Source organism: Sander vitreus, chromosome 10 (assembly GCF_031162955.1).
Source record: "Sander vitreus isolate 19-12246 chromosome 10, sanVit1, whole genome shotgun sequence".
Lineage (NCBI taxonomy): Eukaryota > Metazoa > Chordata > Actinopteri > Perciformes > Percidae > Sander > Sander vitreus.
The window spans coordinates 16,667,937-16,686,206 of record NC_135864.1 but is presented as its reverse complement, the minus strand read 5'-3'; the positions used below and the strand labels follow the sequence as shown (position 1 = coordinate 16,686,206).

Sequence of the window (18,270 nt, the reverse complement as noted above, 5' to 3'; positions counted from 1 at the left end):
ATAACTTTTTTTCCCCCAGCCAGCTATTAGAGCAGCTGGTTTCCTTTAGTTTGCTAACGCTCGACAGCTAGCTAGCCATCTTGCTTGTGTTGAGGGATTTAAGTATTTAACTTGACAAGCTAAGCTTTTGGTGGCAGAGAGCGAGCGATATAATTTCAGTTGCATGTTAATATATGCCTCGGCAATGGGCTCACTCGTATAGGACCCAATTTCTTGCGACTAACGTCAATGCCTTACAATACTTGGTTTTACTGTGGAAAGCCTGACAGTGTTTCACTGTGAACAGACAATAGAGAACCGGAGACTTGCTGAGCTGTTGTTCTGGTAACGACGAAAACCACAGATAAATAACGTAGAGAAAATTGTATTTTGATTACTGTTTTGTTACACCGCATAAGTACAATACTTTTAAAATAACGTTACATTTGTACGTTTATAAGCAGTAAAATAGATAAGCAGTTGACCCGCACAGATAGCTCGGGGGACAGTGGATGCTTGTGCGACTGTTTCCCTGAACCCGCTGCTTTCAGGTATCTCATCTCATTATATTAGCTAACAGAACAGCTTTATTAAATGCCTCAGAAAACACTCGCAGTAGCCGGTAGTCATCGGAGGTAACTAGGTGGATAGAGAGACGCGTAGAAGCGGTCTGAAGAGGGATTTCTGGACGTCCATCTCTCCAGCCTACCTTCATCACGTCCATCCACCACAGCCCTCCCCAGCCATGGACCCCCCGAGGACTCGGTCACGGTCTCGGTCTGGTTTCTATCATTTCGGCAACGTTGGGAGTAATGGCAGTGGTAACGCGGTTGGTAACGGGAGCATGATGAACGCCAGCGGAGGTGGTGTGAGCTACCCGCAGCAGAGCAACCCTGGCTGGGCGCCGCACCACGGTGGTCGTAGCTACCCGGAGAGCCAGCAGCAGCAGCACACCCAGGGGAGCTACCTGTCCGCAGGGGCGCAGCGCCACTCCTCACACGGAGCCCACAGACACCCCGGGGCCGGTAAGCTTTGTTAAGTAAACAGGGCCTACAGCCCGGCTAGATGCATCATTGCACACACTCACACAGGATACACCCCTGAGGGATGCAGGCAGACCACTAGCAGCTTAACAGGCTTTAAGACATTTAACTAAAAGGCTTGGTGCTTTCACTGTCAGCTGCTGCTTGAAAGGCCAACTAATTATATATGTCAGGTGGTGTAGTAGAGACTATGCTTCAGAGGTTTGAATAGCATTTATTTAGGTGAATAGGGTAAAGCCTATTCCCTAAGTAACCATACTCACTGTTCAGAATATTTCATGAAGTTGATGTACTTACTGTTTTGGGTTGGACCCCAGGAAGAGTAGCTGCTACATTGTTAGCAGCTAATGGGGATCCGAAATAAAGAAAGTATCCACGTGGTTGAATGCACTTATTGTAAGTCACTGGATAAAAGTGTCTGCTAAATAAATGTAATGTTTTTCATTGCCTGGCTCACAGTGTAAATTATACTGGCCCTAAGTAGGAATTTGGCACTGCAGAATTTCCCTTTGGATAGTCCAGGCATGGTGGTGCTGAATTCCTGCAGGTCATATTATGTTACTCCTGTTGTCAAGACACAGGGAAAGAAATCCTATAGGTGTAATTAATTAATAAACTTATATTAGAACTTATATTGGAATTACAGTGATATGCTGAGATATATTCTATAAAAAATGTACTATACAAATCTGATGGGTCAGTGGAAATCTTGTGGATTCAAACTAATATTGATAGCTAGAGAGCAGTATGTTTTCACAGATTAGAGACATTTGGCCAGTGGTTTAGACCGCCTACATACTCTTCTATAGTCTTCACACAACCTACATTAAACAAGTCTAATTAAGGAGCAGTTTGGAGCCTTTAACAAGCCTTGAAATAGTTTGAAGTTAAATCTTTTTTTGTAACAAAGAAACCGAGGAGTGAACAATTGAGTTGTGTTAGCATGTTGTTGGTTTATACACTTTGTGAAGTTACATTTATTTGCATTGCCCAGTATTATACAAACTGTTATTCAATATGCTCATGCCCCCAACAGCAATGGTAACTTACCCAACCCAAACTCACAAAGAAGACAATGAAAAACTCCTTAAAACCTTTAAGAAGAAAGAGGAAGATACGAATGAAACTGCCATAGCGAAAGTGAGACTGAACCCCAGCCTCCTTTTTAATTGTATTCAACATGGACACCAGTCTGTTTAGTGCTGCTTTCCATTGCTGACCATTTGAAAAATATGACTGGAGAAACCTTCTGTAATACCAGATTGGATTCCCTCAAAGGCAAAAAAGTGCTGTGAATGAATGAAAGCAGGCTTTTAATGAGTCTTTGTCATAATAGCAGCACTGTTGCCAAACACCCAAAATAACCCACACAGAGGGGACACGCACAAAAACACCAAATTAAGAGACTACAGAGAGGTTTGTGTAAATGACTTAAAGTGTATCTCTCCCAGCTGTTTGATCTTCCTCTGTCTTCTTAACAGCTGCAAATGGCTCTTCTTAGATGGTCTGTGTGTGTTCTGTGTGTAAGCAAAATAAAAGTGAGTATGTTTAAGTGCATAATACAGATTTCCTGTTTGTCTGTGCTTGCTTGTTTTTGTACGTATGTCACAGTATTACGTCTCTTGGCATCACTATGCAGAATGTGTCAGGGTTGGATTTGGGGGTGTTAAAAATGTGTCCCTCTGTCTAACTTGTTTTTTCTCCTCTTTCTCTGCCCCATTATCAACTTGAATTTTTACCCAGTGTAGCTTTAATAGTGAGTGTTGCATCCCACAACCTGTCCCTTAATAGCAACCAGTTTTTACAGATCTTCATTAATACTGTTATCACCTGAGATCTCTGCAGATTTTGTGGGTGAAATAGAAATAGTTTCTCTATTTTTGGCTGGTCTCTTCTAAATAATGGTTCAAGTCTTTGAAGAACAGGATCAAATTGCTACTTGTTGACAGCTCATACTCTTAAGTTCACTATGCTGCTTGCCTGACTGGATTGTCTGATGTAAAATAAATGGTGTCAGTCTTCCACAGCAGTCACGCTAGGAGGAAAACAAAGTTGCGTCTGCTTGCCAACAGAACCTGTACAGTCTGGCTCACCATCCCCTCTCACATGGCCCCTGGGTTGAATTAGCATTAACAGACCTAGTTCTCCTCAAAACACATGGGTGGCTGAGGCCCAAGACCCTATGAGGTCTGAAGAAAAAGGCATGGTAGATAAAATAAAGATATAAGCCAGTGTGTTGGCCTTACTGTCAGCTAGTCAGTCAACTGACTGTCCCACTGTTCTCCGCAGCCGCTAGCAGAGCGTCTTTGAGTTGTCACTATCAGCAGACTTCACATGGCTCTGGAGTGGCGTTGCAAAGACAAGAAAAGGGTGAGGGGTTGCTTTAAGATCTGTTGTTTCTGGGCAGACAGAAGGGGGTGTTTGAGGGAGGCATAGAGGGAGAAATAGAAAGATGGTTTTCCCCCTCCTCTTTTTGGTGATTAAAGGTTTTTGAAGGACTGCTTAGAGGAAACTCTTGTCAGCTGAGTTCAAGGACATCCTTCTTAAGCTGCTGAAATGTCTGTATGCGCATGCTGTGTCCAGATTGCACATGTGGTCTGCCAGATAAACAGCTGGGAGAGCATTGTGTTTTTCTGAGATTATTTTATGGTATTACTGCTTTATTCAGTTATGTGAGTTTTATTTTTTTAGTATTTCATTTTTTTGTACATGCAAATCTCATATCATTAGGAATCTTTTTTTTTTGTGATGGGCTGTTGATCTTTGGAGAGAGATTTTTATCTCATGTTCACCACAAGGAGATAAAAAACAAATGGGGAAGAAACGCAGTACTGAGCTTTTGCAGAGCTAATAATTGTTCACTGCCTTGTTCAGGGACACACAGACTGCATGCCAACACACAAACATAATGGTTAGTTAGTTTTCATAGAGACTACTCGGTGTCACTCCAGTTGGTTTAGGGCTGCAACTAATGATTTGCATTGATTAATAATTCTTTTGGATTAATAAAATGTCAGAACTGTGAAAATGTCTTAAACAATTCCCAAAACCCAAGGTGATGTCTTTAAATAGCTTCTTTTGTCCAACCAAAACCAAAAGATATTCAAGTTAAAAAGAGATAAAACAAAGAAAAACAGCAAATCTTCACATTTGAGAAGCTGAAACCAGGTAATGGGTGATGAACGACTTAAACGATTACAGATTCATTTTCAATAGATTAATCATTTCACCTTCTTACATGATGGTATTTAGGAGAAAAGTGATGGTGAAGGTGAGCTAATGACTGGAGACAAGTCATTATCTGCATTCAAACAATGTGTCCTATGCAAAGCCCAGAAGATGCTCTGGAGTGTTGAGCACGTTTGATAAGTGGTTGTGTGTGCATGACATGGCTGTTTCTGTGAGTCTGCACTGACTTTTCATGGTAGATCAAAGGGAATGATTTGTTTGTGACAACCAGAGGATTAGTCCAGTGTTGACATCTTCCAGGGATGGCTCCCTTCTTTGTCTGCTTTTTAACAGCAGGAAATTTGAAAGACAGACCCTTGCTGAAGACAGAGGACTGTTACTCTGCGAAGCAAGATGTATGATGCACTTTTTTGTTGTCACTGTTGGATTTTGTAGTGTTAAGACTGTGGAACTGTTTAAGCAAACCAGCCAGGCTTCATGATGATCCAGTGGAGTCTTAGAATGGAAAATCAAATCAAAGACAAGCAGCTGCCTGTGTGTTGGTGGTGGTGGTGTTGTACTTCTGTTGGCTTAGCAAGCATATGTCCATGTGTCTTGTGATGTTGATGTTTTTCTTCCACTATCTTATCTGATTCTGTTTTTTTCCCTCTGTGGCCTACAGGAGGGGTGCTACATTTTCATCCAGATAATGTGTGCAACGATGATCGAGACAAAGTAAGTATGAAACATGAGCACTGCCTGTTGCCTCTGCTTTGCTCCTGGTTTGAATAGGATTTGTAGGTCATTGTTTTCTTTTCTTATTCATTCTCCCCTTTTTATCTGTCCCCCTTTTTTGTTTTTTTCTGACCAACCACCCCCCTGGTCTCCCCCCCTCCTTATCCTCTGTGTGCAGATGGAAGACAGCCCAAGCCCGAAAAGGCAGCGTCTTTCCCAGCAGACCATGTTGGATCTAAACTCCGCCCCTCCCTCTACTCCTTCCTCTCCCATTCGTCCCTGGGAGTTGCCTCCCAGTCGCAGACCACACCCTCACTACATGCCAGAGAGATGCCACACGCCTGTTCGCAACAGACGCAGGTAAGTATACAAGTATAACAAATACATTAAATTGATTGTGTGTGTGACACAAATACACATTACCATTATCTTCTTTATTGATCTGATAATTGTTTAGCCTATAACGTGAAAAAAAAAAAAAAATACAATGTCGCAAATGTATATGTTGAAATTGCTTATTCAGTCCGACCAACAGTGAAATAACTGTAAAATGTTCAGTTACCAATTATATGGAATAAACAAGGATCGAGAAACTATAACCCAGAAATGACCTTTTCTAAATCTTTTTATGCGATTGATTACTATAAGAATGAATCAGATCGGTCCGAATGTTATCACACTTCTTTGTTGACTGATACTGCCAATAAAGCATTCCTACTGAATTTCCAGACCTGAAATTATTAGTCGTAGACTATTTTACAATTAGTCTGCTGTTTTGATTATTGTTTTATTAAGTATTTTTTCTCTCTGGTTCCAGACTCTCAAATGTGAAGAATTTGCTGCGTTTCTCTTGTTTTCTATTATTGTGAATTGATTATCTTTTGGTTTTTGACTATTGGAGCAAAACAAGACATTTGAAGATGTCACTTTGGGCTTTAGAACATTTTGACAGGCATTCTTTCACTGTTTTTTTTTGCCATTTTTATAGTACACATATTTAACTGGTTAATCAAGAATGAATCATTAGATTGAGTGCCTGAAATACATTTTTCAAAATTGGAGAGCATTTCCTCTTTTTTTAAATGTTTCACATAGTGGGGAGTTATACACAGATACTACTTGTGGTCAATCAACTATAGGTCTTACTTGTCCTATTCTTACCTCAGATTTCATTTTGTTGCGCTCATCCAAGTTTTGCATTTTCTAAACCATATATATTTCTGTAATGTGTCTCTTTTACCTCCTCTCTTAGTGATCATCTATTAGAGCTGCATCGGTGTCCTTAGTCTTTCTTTTAATGGCTCCCGCTTCTCTCTTGGATCCATGCTCTGTTATTTCCCTGTCCTCTCTGTCCCCCGCGCTTCATCTCTTTCCACTTAATAACAACTTTTGATAAAAATAAATAAATAAAAACTTCTCTTGGGGAGGGCAAGCTCTGAAAAAAGCATCAGATTGATGAAGTTTACATTATTGTTAAACGGTGCTGTGCTGTACATTTTACCAATTGAGCTGCTCATTCATTTCGATATGCGCAATACCTGCAATCCCACACTGAAATTCATGCCCTGAGATGAATTGATGAAGAAAATAATCATTCCATTCGCCCTAGTACTGTATAATAATGCAAATGACAACAGCTCCTTTGGCCTCTTTTTTATTTATCAGGGACGTTACCTATGACGTTATCGCAACCACTTAAGTTCTTAAGTTTTCCCGTCTTTCTTTCACCCCAGCCCTCCAATGAGACGCCAGCGTGGCCGGAGAGACCGTCTGACCCGCCACCACAACCACCATGCCCACAACAACCACCACCACTACAACAACGGCGGCGGCAACAACAACAACAACAACAACCACCATCACCACCATCACCACCCCAACGCCCACCATCATCATCACCACCACCACCTGCACTCTCACCACGGCCTGTCGCCAGGCCACCAGGATGAGAACTACCGTCACCCGGCTCCCCCTCAGGGCTACCCACCCTATAACCAGCAACCGTCCCGAGGGCTGGGGCCCGGGCTTGAAGAGCGCCCAGGTCACCATCCCCAAAATCCCTCCCCCAGGCCCCTCCACCAGTCACCGAACCTGTCTCCCAGGCTGCTGCACCCTGCGGCCCATCCACAGCACCCACACCCCCACCCCCACCCATCCCAGCAGAGCAGTGTGGTGCTGGACTTCCATGAGCAGGTGACTTCATGAGATGATGTGGCCTTGTTGGTGAGGTTAATAAGGGGAAAAAAAAGTACAGACAGCTGATAAAGGACTGAAATTATTCCAGTAGACCTCTGAAATGAGAAAACACGACTTACTGTTAATGAGTGACAAAGTGATTCTCAAAGATAGTTTTGTTCTTGTTTCAGGTGAAAGAGAGAGTTGAGGTGTTTAACTTCAGTCAATTGAATCCCATTTAAATAATAATTCAACCTAGTTCACATCAGAATTCACATCCACAAATTAGTGGCAGTTACAACATGGAAAGGCATTGCACTAGGTTTGCTTCATTTGCCATCTAGATAATGTGGATTTAGTCTTGTAACTCCAGCTGCTCAGCTTTGGATCAGTCTGTGTTGACGTTTGCCCTTTGATCTCCATATTTAGGGTTCAGCTTCAGTATCGTATGCTGTGTCTCCTCCGGGAGTGCCACCAGGCCTGCCGCCGCGCTCCGCCCCTCAGCAGATCCCGGCATGCTCAGTAGTCTTTAGTGGACAGCACTATCCCGTCTGCAGTGTCCCTCCTCCTGTGAGTGTGTTTGTTTCCACATAGTACAGTAGCACATTCTCTGTTACTGGCGAGTTTTCATTATTTGATGTTTTCAAAATGCAGTTTTCAACATCCCTCACTAAATGAAATATTGCTGTTTTCTTTTTCTCTCTCTGCCAGGTCCTTCAGACTTGTTCTGTGCAACACTTACCCATGCCCTACCCATTCCCATCACTGCTGTCCAGTGACCAGGCCTTCCTGCTTCCCCCTCCTCACCTCCCCCATCCCCCAGCACACCTTTCCCACCACCCACCTCACCTGCCCCAGCCTGGACAGTTTGGACCCTATCCGACGCAGCAGGCCCGATCGGTGAGTAGGAATTCTTACGTCATGCACGTTTCAACCTTTGACTTGGTATCACATTCAGCTTTTGTAAAATATGGCATTTCATTTGAAATCTGAATTGAAAAGATTGCTCCTCTGTTTATTTGAGGATTTCTCACTTTTTGTGCATCTCTAAAAAACGTTTCCCCCTTTTGATATTTACAAAGACAAGTTTCCACTTGAGCAACAAGTGAGACTGTCAGCATCTTTGAGGGAAGCTTTATGAAATGTTTTACCTGCTGTATAAAAAATGCAGCAGCAAAGGTGTTTTACAATGTTAATGCAAGATGGAGAATGCATATTTTATACATTTGAGTTGAAGTAATTTGTGCTGTTCTCCTTTTAGTGTTTGCAAGCACTTGTAAACTGTGCAGTGTTTAGTAATAAATAAGGACATGTACTGAAATAGGGTGTTTTTTTTCAATGTATGCCTGCACAGCAAGCATCAAAATTACAGTACCAAAGTAAGTAAACTCCCTAAATGAAAACTAGGTAAATGGTGGTATTGCAGTTAAAGAATAAATATCAGTGTTGTTCTTGGCTAAAATTACAATGGTGTTCAAATAATCAGTGTGTGCCAAAGTTTACAAAGCCTAAAGAACATCCTGATTAAACAGTTGGATGCTCTCTGAGATTCAGTATTGCCGATATGGAACCGTAATACGACCGCTCTTTGCCAAAGGCTTTAGGCCATAGTACATTAATTCTAATTTTGAAGTTTGTGTGGCTGTTAGGACCCCTAGAAAGGCACTTACAAAAGAAGTCCAACATAAGTAGCAGAATTGTTTTTCTTCTAAACAAATGTTACAAATGATGGGCTAGCCACAATTAACAAAAAGAAGGGAAGACACTCAGATCAACAAATAATGGGTAGTAGGATCTGGGCTCTCCTCTCTACCCTAATCTTTGATATTAATATTGACTGTTAATTAAAGCAGCTGCCTAAGAATTGAATACAAAGCAATGCCTATTTAATTAAATTTTAGTAGAAAAAATAATTAAGTACAAAAGTTTGATTGATCCATTCAAACGTCTGTTAAATATATTTATGTACAGTATAATAAGATTTTCTTATTTTCTCCTCCCCCTTATCGTTGTGTTCCTCGTCAAGTTTCTTTGTCTTGTTTGAATAGTTTTTAATTGCTCCCGCTTCTGCCATCACATGAAATAATCTAATCGTCCACATATTTCTTCTCCACCCACCCAGCCGTTACAGAGGATAGAGAATGACGTGGAGCTGCTTGGAGAACACCTGTCTTTGGGTGCTGGGCTTCACTATCCCCCCGCCACCCACCCTGCCCTCACACCACACTCCACACAGCTTCACTTCCTCTCCCATGACCCCCTGCCACAGGAGTTCTTCGGAGTGGTGAGCAATAAGAATAATTCAGTACAGTTTTATTTCTTTGAAGAAGTGTGTTTTTTATTTTATTTTTTTTTAATTTTATTTTTTACCTTGAGTACAGGTGATGATAATAAAAAATAAAGAAAATTATGTGAATGATAAGCTCATGTATTTGTTGTCAATTGCCCCATAGTCCTATCCAAACTTTATTCCGCGGCGTCTCCCGGGGCGACGGTACCGCTCACAACAGCCACTGCCACCTTCGCCTTACCACCCCAGCCTCCTGCCTTACTTCCTGTAAGTAGATCAGTACATGAACTTACAAAGATAAGACAGAAAAGTTTATTCTTTTATTTTGTATTGGCCAAATATACACTAGATGACCTGATATTTATTTTATGAAATATAAATATGGATTTTTTTTGTTGGGCCATTAACTATTCAGTGTAATCTTTTCCTCTGTAGTTCAATGCTGCCAGTCCAGCCCACAGGTCCTGCGATCAGTCTAGAGCTGGATGTAGACGATGGAGAAGTGGAAAATTATGAGGTTGGTCTTTATCTGCTTTCTTTTATTCTTTTGTCTGTATGTTTGCTGGATACGGACTCTGATTCTTTTGTTGTTGCTGATGTTTTTTACCCCACAGGCCCTCCTGAACCTCGCTGAGCGTCTGGGGGAGGCCAAACTCCGTGGACTGACGAAGGGAGACATCGAACAGCTTCCTTCCTATCGGTTCAATCCAAATAACCACCAGTCTGAACAAACGCTGTGAGTGCTGCCCTTTTTGCAAATACCAGGTCATCACTTGTTCATGGGGTGAATTATTCCTAATGTTCAATTTATTTTAACATAACCATTTCTTGTGTTGCCGTTCATTACATGCTAAATAATACCATTGTGTTGCAGGTGTGTGGTGTGTATGAGTGATTTTGAGTCCCGCCAACTGCTGCGAGTCCTGCCCTGCAGCCATGAGTTCCATGGGAAGTGTGTCGACAAGTGGCTGAGGGTAAGTACTTAGCCCGTGGAGCCTGCTCACTCACAATGTCTATGTAATACACATACACAACCTCTGAGTTATCTAAGGCTAATCATACATTGTTTGGCAATGGATTAAAGTCTCATAATAACCTGCTGATGAGTGCTGTAAGTGCCCCGGCAATGCTGCCTTTAGAGACTCGATCAGTAACTTGCTGAGAGAAAACCTTATTTTTTGTTTAAAGACACAAATACACTTGCAGTCCAAGGACACATTAATTGAGTGACACAGGCACCTCTTAATTATAGGAGTGTAGTGAGATTCTCACTGTTCAAGAGATGTGTTACATAACATAAACAAACATCACGTTTGTTCCTAAATTCAGTTCAGAAGAGTCAGTAAAGTCTGTAAACCACATAAAAACCCCAAGACAGAAACATCTGAAAAAGCTGTAAACTGCAACACTTGATTTCTCACTGAAAATGCTTAAAGCACCCATATTATGCTCCTTTTCAGGTTCATAATTGTATTTTAAGGTTGTACCAGAATAGGTTTACATGGTTTAATTTTCAAAAAACACCGTATTTTTGTTGTACTGCACAGCTCTCTCTCACTGCTGCAGATCCTCTTTTCACCTGGTCTCTGTTTTAGCTACAGAGTGAGACCTCTTTTCTTCTTCTTCTTCTGTACTATCTTTGATTGCACTCGCACATGTGCACATGCGCAGTAGCTCAGATGTAGATCATGTCAGCTAGCTAGCTCCATAGACAGTAAAAGAAAGGCTGTTTCTCCAACTTCGGTCAGTTACAAGGCAGGATTAGCTGGGAGACTTCTAAATGAGGGCGCACATGTAAGTAGTTCTTTTGTAGATTATGGTGAACTTGTGTGTGTTGTAGCAGTGCTATGCTATTGAGAACGAGGTAGCATGCTAGCGTTGGCACAAGCGTTAGCATGCTAACGGTTGCGGTTAGCCAGCTTGTTTCGGCTTGTGACATCACAAGCCGTGCCGATTTTGAACAGCTCACCCAGAGACTAAAGGCAGGACACATTCAGAAACCGTATCTCACTCAAAACAGCATGGATGGATTTTTTTCAAAGTTTGTATGTGTGTGGAAGCACCAGAGACACAAAAGAACACCCCAAATCCCAGAAAAAGTGTTTTTTTCATAATATGGGCACTTTAAAAAAAGAAAAGAGAAGACTCACCAAGTTCCTGTGTTAATCATAACACAGTCTTGTGATTTAGAGGCAAGGTGGCATTTCCCAAAGCATCAGTATGAATTGGGTTATAGGGATTACAAATCGATACAAAACCTCTTCCTCACTGCTATCCACTCCTTCTGTCCACAATGGGGTCTAGAGCCTTCAGCCATTCTGCCCCTCACCTTCGGAGCTCCCTCCCTCTATCCATCTGTATCATAGTCCCCCCCCAACTTGAAAAAACCTCCCTCAAAACTCGCCTATGCCCAAAGGCCTACCCACATAACTCCACGCTCCATTGAATTCATGGATATATTGCTTTATTCTATAATTTTCTCTTTTTTATTTTTATTTTTTTTAACTATATTTGCCATTTTAACTTTATTTTTGCTTTTTTAACTGTAAGGTGTCCTTAAGTGCTATGAAAGGCGCCCATAAATAAAAATGTATTAAAACAAATAAAGAAAATGGGTGTAGCGGTGAGTTTAGTTATTGTCCAAATGCGCAGTTTAAGGAATGGGCATTTTGTGTGATCAATAACCGAAGTAAAGATAATATGTACCACCTTTTTAAAAAAAACAAAAAAACAAAAAAAAAACAACCTAACAAGATCATTTCTGTTTCCTCTCTCTGTCCTCAGGCCAACAGGACATGTCCCATTTGTCGGGCTGACGCCTCAGAGGTCCAGAGAGACTCAGAGTGACCACATGGGGGAGCCAAATGCTCCTAATTGTATTTCAAACACGTTCAGCATTACCTGCTCCTGATATATTGATACACATGTATGTGTGCGCACACACACACACACACACACACACACACACACACACACACACACAAACACAAACACACCACTTCCTAGGGTTTTTGTGCAGCACTTTCTGCTCGTTTATTATCCTTTAAATCTTTGATCTGATTTTCATCAGTTATTTTACTGTCTGTTCACATGAATGTAGACCCTCACATCTTTTAGTGAATTACACCCTGCCTGACCACTATTGTGGTGTGTGTGTGTGTGTGTGTGTGTGTGTGTGTGTGTGTGTGTGTACGTGCATGCACCACATCTGTGCAAGCAGTGTTTGGTCAGGCCTGCAATGCCGAGCTGTGGTACATGACTGTGTGTGTTTTCAGTGTATGTGGGGGTGTAAGAGATTTTAGAGGTCCTGGAGCATGCCTGAGTTTCTGTTGTGTAGCAGACAAGAGTAACGACATGGGAGAATTTTTGCTCTCATGAGTGACTGACTTTACTTCCTGTTTGTACGTTTATGCACTGTCTGTCTGTATGCATACTCCGTGTGTGTGTATGTATGTTATAGACTTAAATCCTTTTCTCTAGTTTGACACTAAGGGTCCATGCTGCCACTATATTTCTTGGTTGCCTATTTGATCCATTTGTTTCTGTAGATTATTATTATTATTATTATTATTGTTATTGTTACTCAATCATTATAAGTGATTGTTTTCCTGCTTGGCAGTTACCTCATCATTCCGGTTTTGATCATCTTTCATTACAAGCGCTACACAGCACTACTTTGAAATTAAGCACATTTATATATTTTTCTTTTCCTTTCTTTTCTTAGTAAAAATAAGTTTGTCTGTGACTTTGCAGTGGCACATGTGTTACATATATACATATATCTATATATATATACTGTATAAATCTATGAATATCTGTATACCAAATAAAAGGCTTGATATGAACTTTTTACAATCAGTATTTTGTGTGTATATATATATATAATATATATTTTAAATGGCCAATTAAGAGCTAGTGACATAAGTCAGGTTTGGTTGTGCTAGAGTTCTCTGTTAGATTTGAAGTGGTGGTATTATTAAAAATGACACTGACTGCAGACTGCTGCTTTGGGTGGCTCCATATTTTCAGATTTTGGTCTGGATGTGCAATTACTTCAACCTGCCACTAGGTGGCGTTACTGTTCTTCTAGACTACCATCACTCCACATGTGCCCAGGTTGTTGTCCTTGTGTTATGTTTTGGTTCTCTTGACACATACTCTTTTACAGGTTGACAGTATGTTATTATGTTTGTTAAACCGACTCTTGATGTGTGGCATTGTCACTGTAAAGTAGGCTTTTTTCTTTGTATCAATGCCAACATGGCACACCCCACATCACTCTCTTGGGGTTCCCATCAGACTCTTGACTGCTGTTACATCTGTTATTGTACTGTCACAGTACTCATAACTATGCCCTCTAAAACAAGGGCAGGAATGAGTAGGCAGGAATAAATGATTGAGTCACACACTAAAAGTTATTATAGTCCTATAAGTTGCATATAATTACGGGAGTTGTGATAAGGAGTCTTAATTCTTCAGCAGTCCAATATATAGGAATTATTCCAACAAAAAATACAACATAAATGAGTTGATACGTTAATATAAACCAAGACCTAATGAGGTCAGCAACTAAAGTTAGAATTGTATATGAGGCTGAAACTGAAAGAACAAACTTGAACATGGTATTGGAACCAATAATCTAATAAAATAAAGACCAACTTAATGAATTGAGACTTTATTAACTTTATACCTACAATGCAACAAAAAAAAGAAGTCTGCATACAGTTGGTGCACAGACAGGCAGCCAGGCTGTCCACCTCCGCTCGCAGCCCACATTAGTTTCCCCATTGTGGGTGTACATGTCTGTTTCCCTGACTGCACACAGCTGTTTCCCTGGCAGCACATGCCTGTTATCTTGCGCCTTCTGTTACTGTATATACTAATACTTTATCTACAGATGAAGTCCAAAAGGCAGACATCACCTCTAGGCTTTGCCGCACAAATGGCTACATTTTTGCAAGCAACTTGCATGGAGCTGCTCGAGGCACAGAGAACACAAATGTCATTGTTTTTAACTGGACCCCATTTACACAGCCTGTTTACGAGGAATGTGATAAAGCGGGCACACGCTACTGGGGGCACTACAGTCTGACTTATAAAAGAACTTATGACGACATCTCTCCAAAGATACTGGTTTTGTGGATCTAGTAGTAAGTGATTGTGTCAAATCTGGATTCACCCTTTGTGTTTGAAGGAGGCTACAGGAACAACATCAACCAAGACTATAAAAAAAAAAAACATATCAAATGCTCAGCCAATTGTTACTTTAATTCCTTCAGCTTTGCTTTGAATTTCCCATACTGTTTTTTTGTCACCTTGTACTGTATTTATTTGCTCCTTTTACTCTCCTGTCACTCTTCCAACTGAAATTTGCTATTAACATGACATTGCATGTTTGTGGTTTGCTACCATGCCAAGTAAGGATAACCAGTTTGAAAAAAACACTGCAAACACAACCTCTTAAAGAATGGTTTGGTGTCTGAGCACAAGTTTGATCAGGTCGTCTTTAATCCTGATGCAGATGTCCTTCAGTGACTTTGCACTGTCCCCCATATGCAGTGTCCTCTGTTTACTTGCTCTTTCTGTCTCACATCTACATGTTCTTCCTCTCCTCCTTTCTTTTAATTATGCATCTTCTCTTCCACCCTCCTCTCCCTCTTTGCCTCTGCTCTGATCGCCACCCACTCCTTTAACCTGCTTCCGCTGCAGAGCAGTGAAGTGGAACTGATGGGGGATTTCTGCCTAAAACTGTCGGCCCAGTTACTTCTAACTCAGGGAACAAACAATATTGGTCTTGTGTGCTTTTTCCTCCCCACTCACCCATCTACCATTTCATAACTGGGGTTGTACTAGGGCCACAAGTTGCCCAACTTTTTATGGCAGGTGAGTTCCTCTTGATGTTGTAACATTGCTTTTGTTCGAACACATTAAGATGGACTGCAAAAAGCAGTTTCCCATTAACGTCCTGACTGCAGTGAAAACATTTTTTCTTACAGTGTTATCAAGAAGAGTCCCATTGGTGAAAATTCTAGCCTGTATGTCCTCTATGGCTGGTTAGTGCACTCCAGTCACTCGTGTGTGACTGGCCCGTCCTCAGGCTGTGCCCGGACTGATGACATGTTCAAGGTAGCTTTGTCCTACATAGTGGCTGTAAAGAAGAATAACTTTGACTTGAATTCAACTCTGTCAGTTGCAGGTCAAAGACGGGAAGAAGAAGACAACTTGCAAGTAGAAGATATGATGATAAGATGTTTCATGGTGTTGTGAAAACAGTATCCGTATACCAAAGTCACAGATTCAATTTGCTACATTTGTAGCTGTGCTTATCTGGTTAATGGCTCCTTGTGTGTGTTTATACATGTACAATACATCTGAGTGTGCATTTAGGACTCAATTATATTTCAAGCAGGAGAGTTTAAAGTGAAGGAAACGGTTCTCTAAAAGAACCACAGTGTGAAATAAGAGTCATGACATCACTTGTGACCTAGAGCACGCCTAGATGCTGAGGTGTGTTTGTGTTTGTATTTGTCTTTTGGTTAAGACATTTTGGCCTGTTCTCACAGTGACTACACTGACTTTTGAGTTGTAAGGTAGTAGAATTTAGACCTCTGCTGTCTCCACCACTTTCCTCAAGGCGGCCCACACTTTTAATGTGCAAGTCTGTGTATGTGTGTGTTGAGCTGACAGGGTACATGGATTCTCCATCCTACTTGTATATAAAAAGAAAGCGAGGGCACCAAGCGCTGCCTGCTTCACTTATATTCACACTCGTACACACACACACACACACACACACACACACACACACACACACATGCTCACATGCATATTGCACACACTGTATTTTTCTTTCTCCCTTTCCCCCTCTTCCTTTATCTTCTTCTCCACAGATATATACTCAGCAGTGTGAGGGTTAACATGGACGCGTTAGCAGGGAAGGTTGTTCCCTGTCCATCTCCCTGAGTGAAGTGTGTGTGTGTGTAATATTTATTTCATAGGGATTTCCCCCTCTCTGTATGCTGGATGGCTACTCACCATGTCATCAATGTTCTGAGTTGTCAGCGGCCATCACTGTCACTCATGGGACACAAGGTGTGTGTGTGTGAGAGAGTGACTGAATAAGGAAGAGAAAGGGATGAGACAGAAAGAGAGATTTAGACAGTGATGTGTGTGGATATGTGCAATACTGAGGGCTCAGTGGGAGTGTCGGCGTCAGGACGAAGGCTTTCCACTTGACACATTTAGTCAAAGTCAATGAGGAGAGAGTGTGCATCACGTGTATATGTGTGATATATAAACATTGTGTGATATACTGTACACATTTTGTACACTCTTTATATATACACACACACACACACACACACACATACACACACACACACACACACACACACACACACACAGTGTACATGGCCAGCAGGACCCTCAGGTCGTCTTGCCAGTCTGCTGAATGTTCCCTCTCCAGGGAGCTGGTATTAGCCACGTGGCACAGAGCAAAGTTCATGAAGTCACTTGTCAAAGTATAAATGCTGTTATCATTGTCATTTGGCGTTGATGTTTTACAAAATATGTAATGATGAATTTCAGACCAAAACAGAAAAATGATTGCAGAGAAATATGTTATCCAATAATCATTTGGAATTGAAGGTAAGTTAAGCCCGATCTATTAAGTCTGTGGTTTCCAAAGTGGTGTCTGGGATCTGGGACCCTGGGACAAAATCTTATCAAATCGGGGTCCATGGTCTTATTAGTTACTTACTTAACAGTTTGTAATTTAGCAATTACAGTACAAGGTGGCTATCTTAAAACTGTGTTTAAGCATTATTCAAGTATTGAAAAATGGAATTTGAGATACATTTTATTTTGTAAATGGATTCTGAAAGCCAGTGGTTTTCATGTTGCTATTTTGTCACAAATAGTCACATACTATGATGACTTATGAGTGTCAGTTATCCATGAAATGACTCAACAAAACCCTGCAATATTCCGGTCTACAGATGTTCGCAAAATTGAAAATGTTCAATTTTGACGTGTTTAAAATGTCTCACTTTGTCTCAAAAGCCTGAAAAAGAAGGTACAACAGATATTATTTAATCTGTGTTTTCTCTGCTTCTCCAGTATTGTACCTTAATTCTGACAATTAACTTTTTACTTACAAGGAATAATAAAAATCACATCACTTTGCAAAACTGTCCTGACTCAGAAAGGCTAAAAATATGAACATGTGCACACATGATTTTGATGTTCCCTTCTCTGTCCATTTGGTTATCATTTTGAAGCCTCTGTGGTTATGGTGTTACATCAGTTTTCTCCACTGATGTGAATTTATTTAAGAGTCTGAAAAGCACATCTGATGCCTGCTGGGTTGATAATTTGCCTGAGGGTCATTTTTTTTTATTCTGGGGTTTAATGTCGGCCCATGCCACTATGAGAAGTCAGGCCTTAGAAATACAATTTATTGCTGTAATTATATGAATGTTCCAAGGCAGCTTTCTGATACAATGAAGAATTATTGGTTTCTGTCTCTAAGAAGGGTTGGCAAACAGGTCAGAGTAGCAAATGGGCCAAAATCAGTTACATAAGTCACCCTCTGACAGTGATGTGCCATGACTTAACAGAGAGATTGTGGTTCTTTTGGTGCACCTGCTATTTTATATTGTCTGATGCAGTAAACATACAAAATACACTTTCACAATTCCAGGGTGAGATGTGGGTCATGATGAAGAGTAACAGGAAAAGACGCTATAGACCCAACTTATTTAATATTTTTGTTAACATTGATGAATAAGGGCTGTCTATGTTGTTGACAGCTCTTATTCTTATTCAGTACTATACCTGTACTGTACTGTACCTATATACCAGGTTAGCAGGATGTCCCAC

At 41.0% G+C, this 18,270-nt stretch overlaps 1 protein-coding gene across 2 annotated transcripts; it reads left to right on the top strand.

Moving 5' to 3' along the window:
* Positions 1 to 666: 666 nt before the first annotated feature.
* Positions 667 to 13,235, top strand: LOC144524353 (E3 ubiquitin-protein ligase RNF38-like). 2 transcript variants are annotated; one of them, XM_078260535.1, is made up of 12 exons: positions 667 to 1,004; positions 4,873 to 4,925; positions 5,104 to 5,285; positions 6,659 to 7,118; positions 7,530 to 7,670; positions 7,812 to 8,000; positions 9,223 to 9,384; positions 9,554 to 9,657; positions 9,826 to 9,907; positions 10,005 to 10,126; positions 10,265 to 10,364; positions 12,175 to 13,235. In XM_078260535.1, the coding sequence occupies exons 1-12, from the start codon at positions 725 to 727 to the stop codon at positions 12,235 to 12,237; spliced, it is 1,938 nt and encodes a 645-aa protein (XP_078116661.1). In that variant the 5' UTR covers positions 667 to 724; the 3' UTR covers positions 12,238 to 13,235. The 2 variants fall into 2 exon arrangements, with proteins under 2 accessions (XP_078116661.1, XP_078116663.1); XM_078260537.1 differs by lacking the exon at positions 12,175 to 13,235 and having other exon boundaries at positions 10,005 to 10,174; positions 10,265 to 10,355.
* The last annotated feature ends 5,035 nt before the right edge of the window (positions 13,236 to 18,270 follow it).

Excerpts from the sequence above, each read along its gene's own strand:
- LOC144524353 (XM_078260535.1), top strand. The coding sequence starts at position 725 with ATGGACCCCCCGAGGACTCGGTCACGGTCTCGGTCTGGTTTCTATCAT. Across the intron at positions 4,926-5,103 it reads GCAACGATGATCGAGACAAA|ATGGAAGACAGCCCAAGCCC; the intron begins GTAAGTATGAAA and ends CTCTGTGTGCAG. Across the intron at positions 10,127-10,264 it reads CACCAGTCTGAACAAACGCT|GTGTGTGGTGTGTATGAGTG; the intron begins GTGAGTGCTGCC and ends ATTGTGTTGCAG.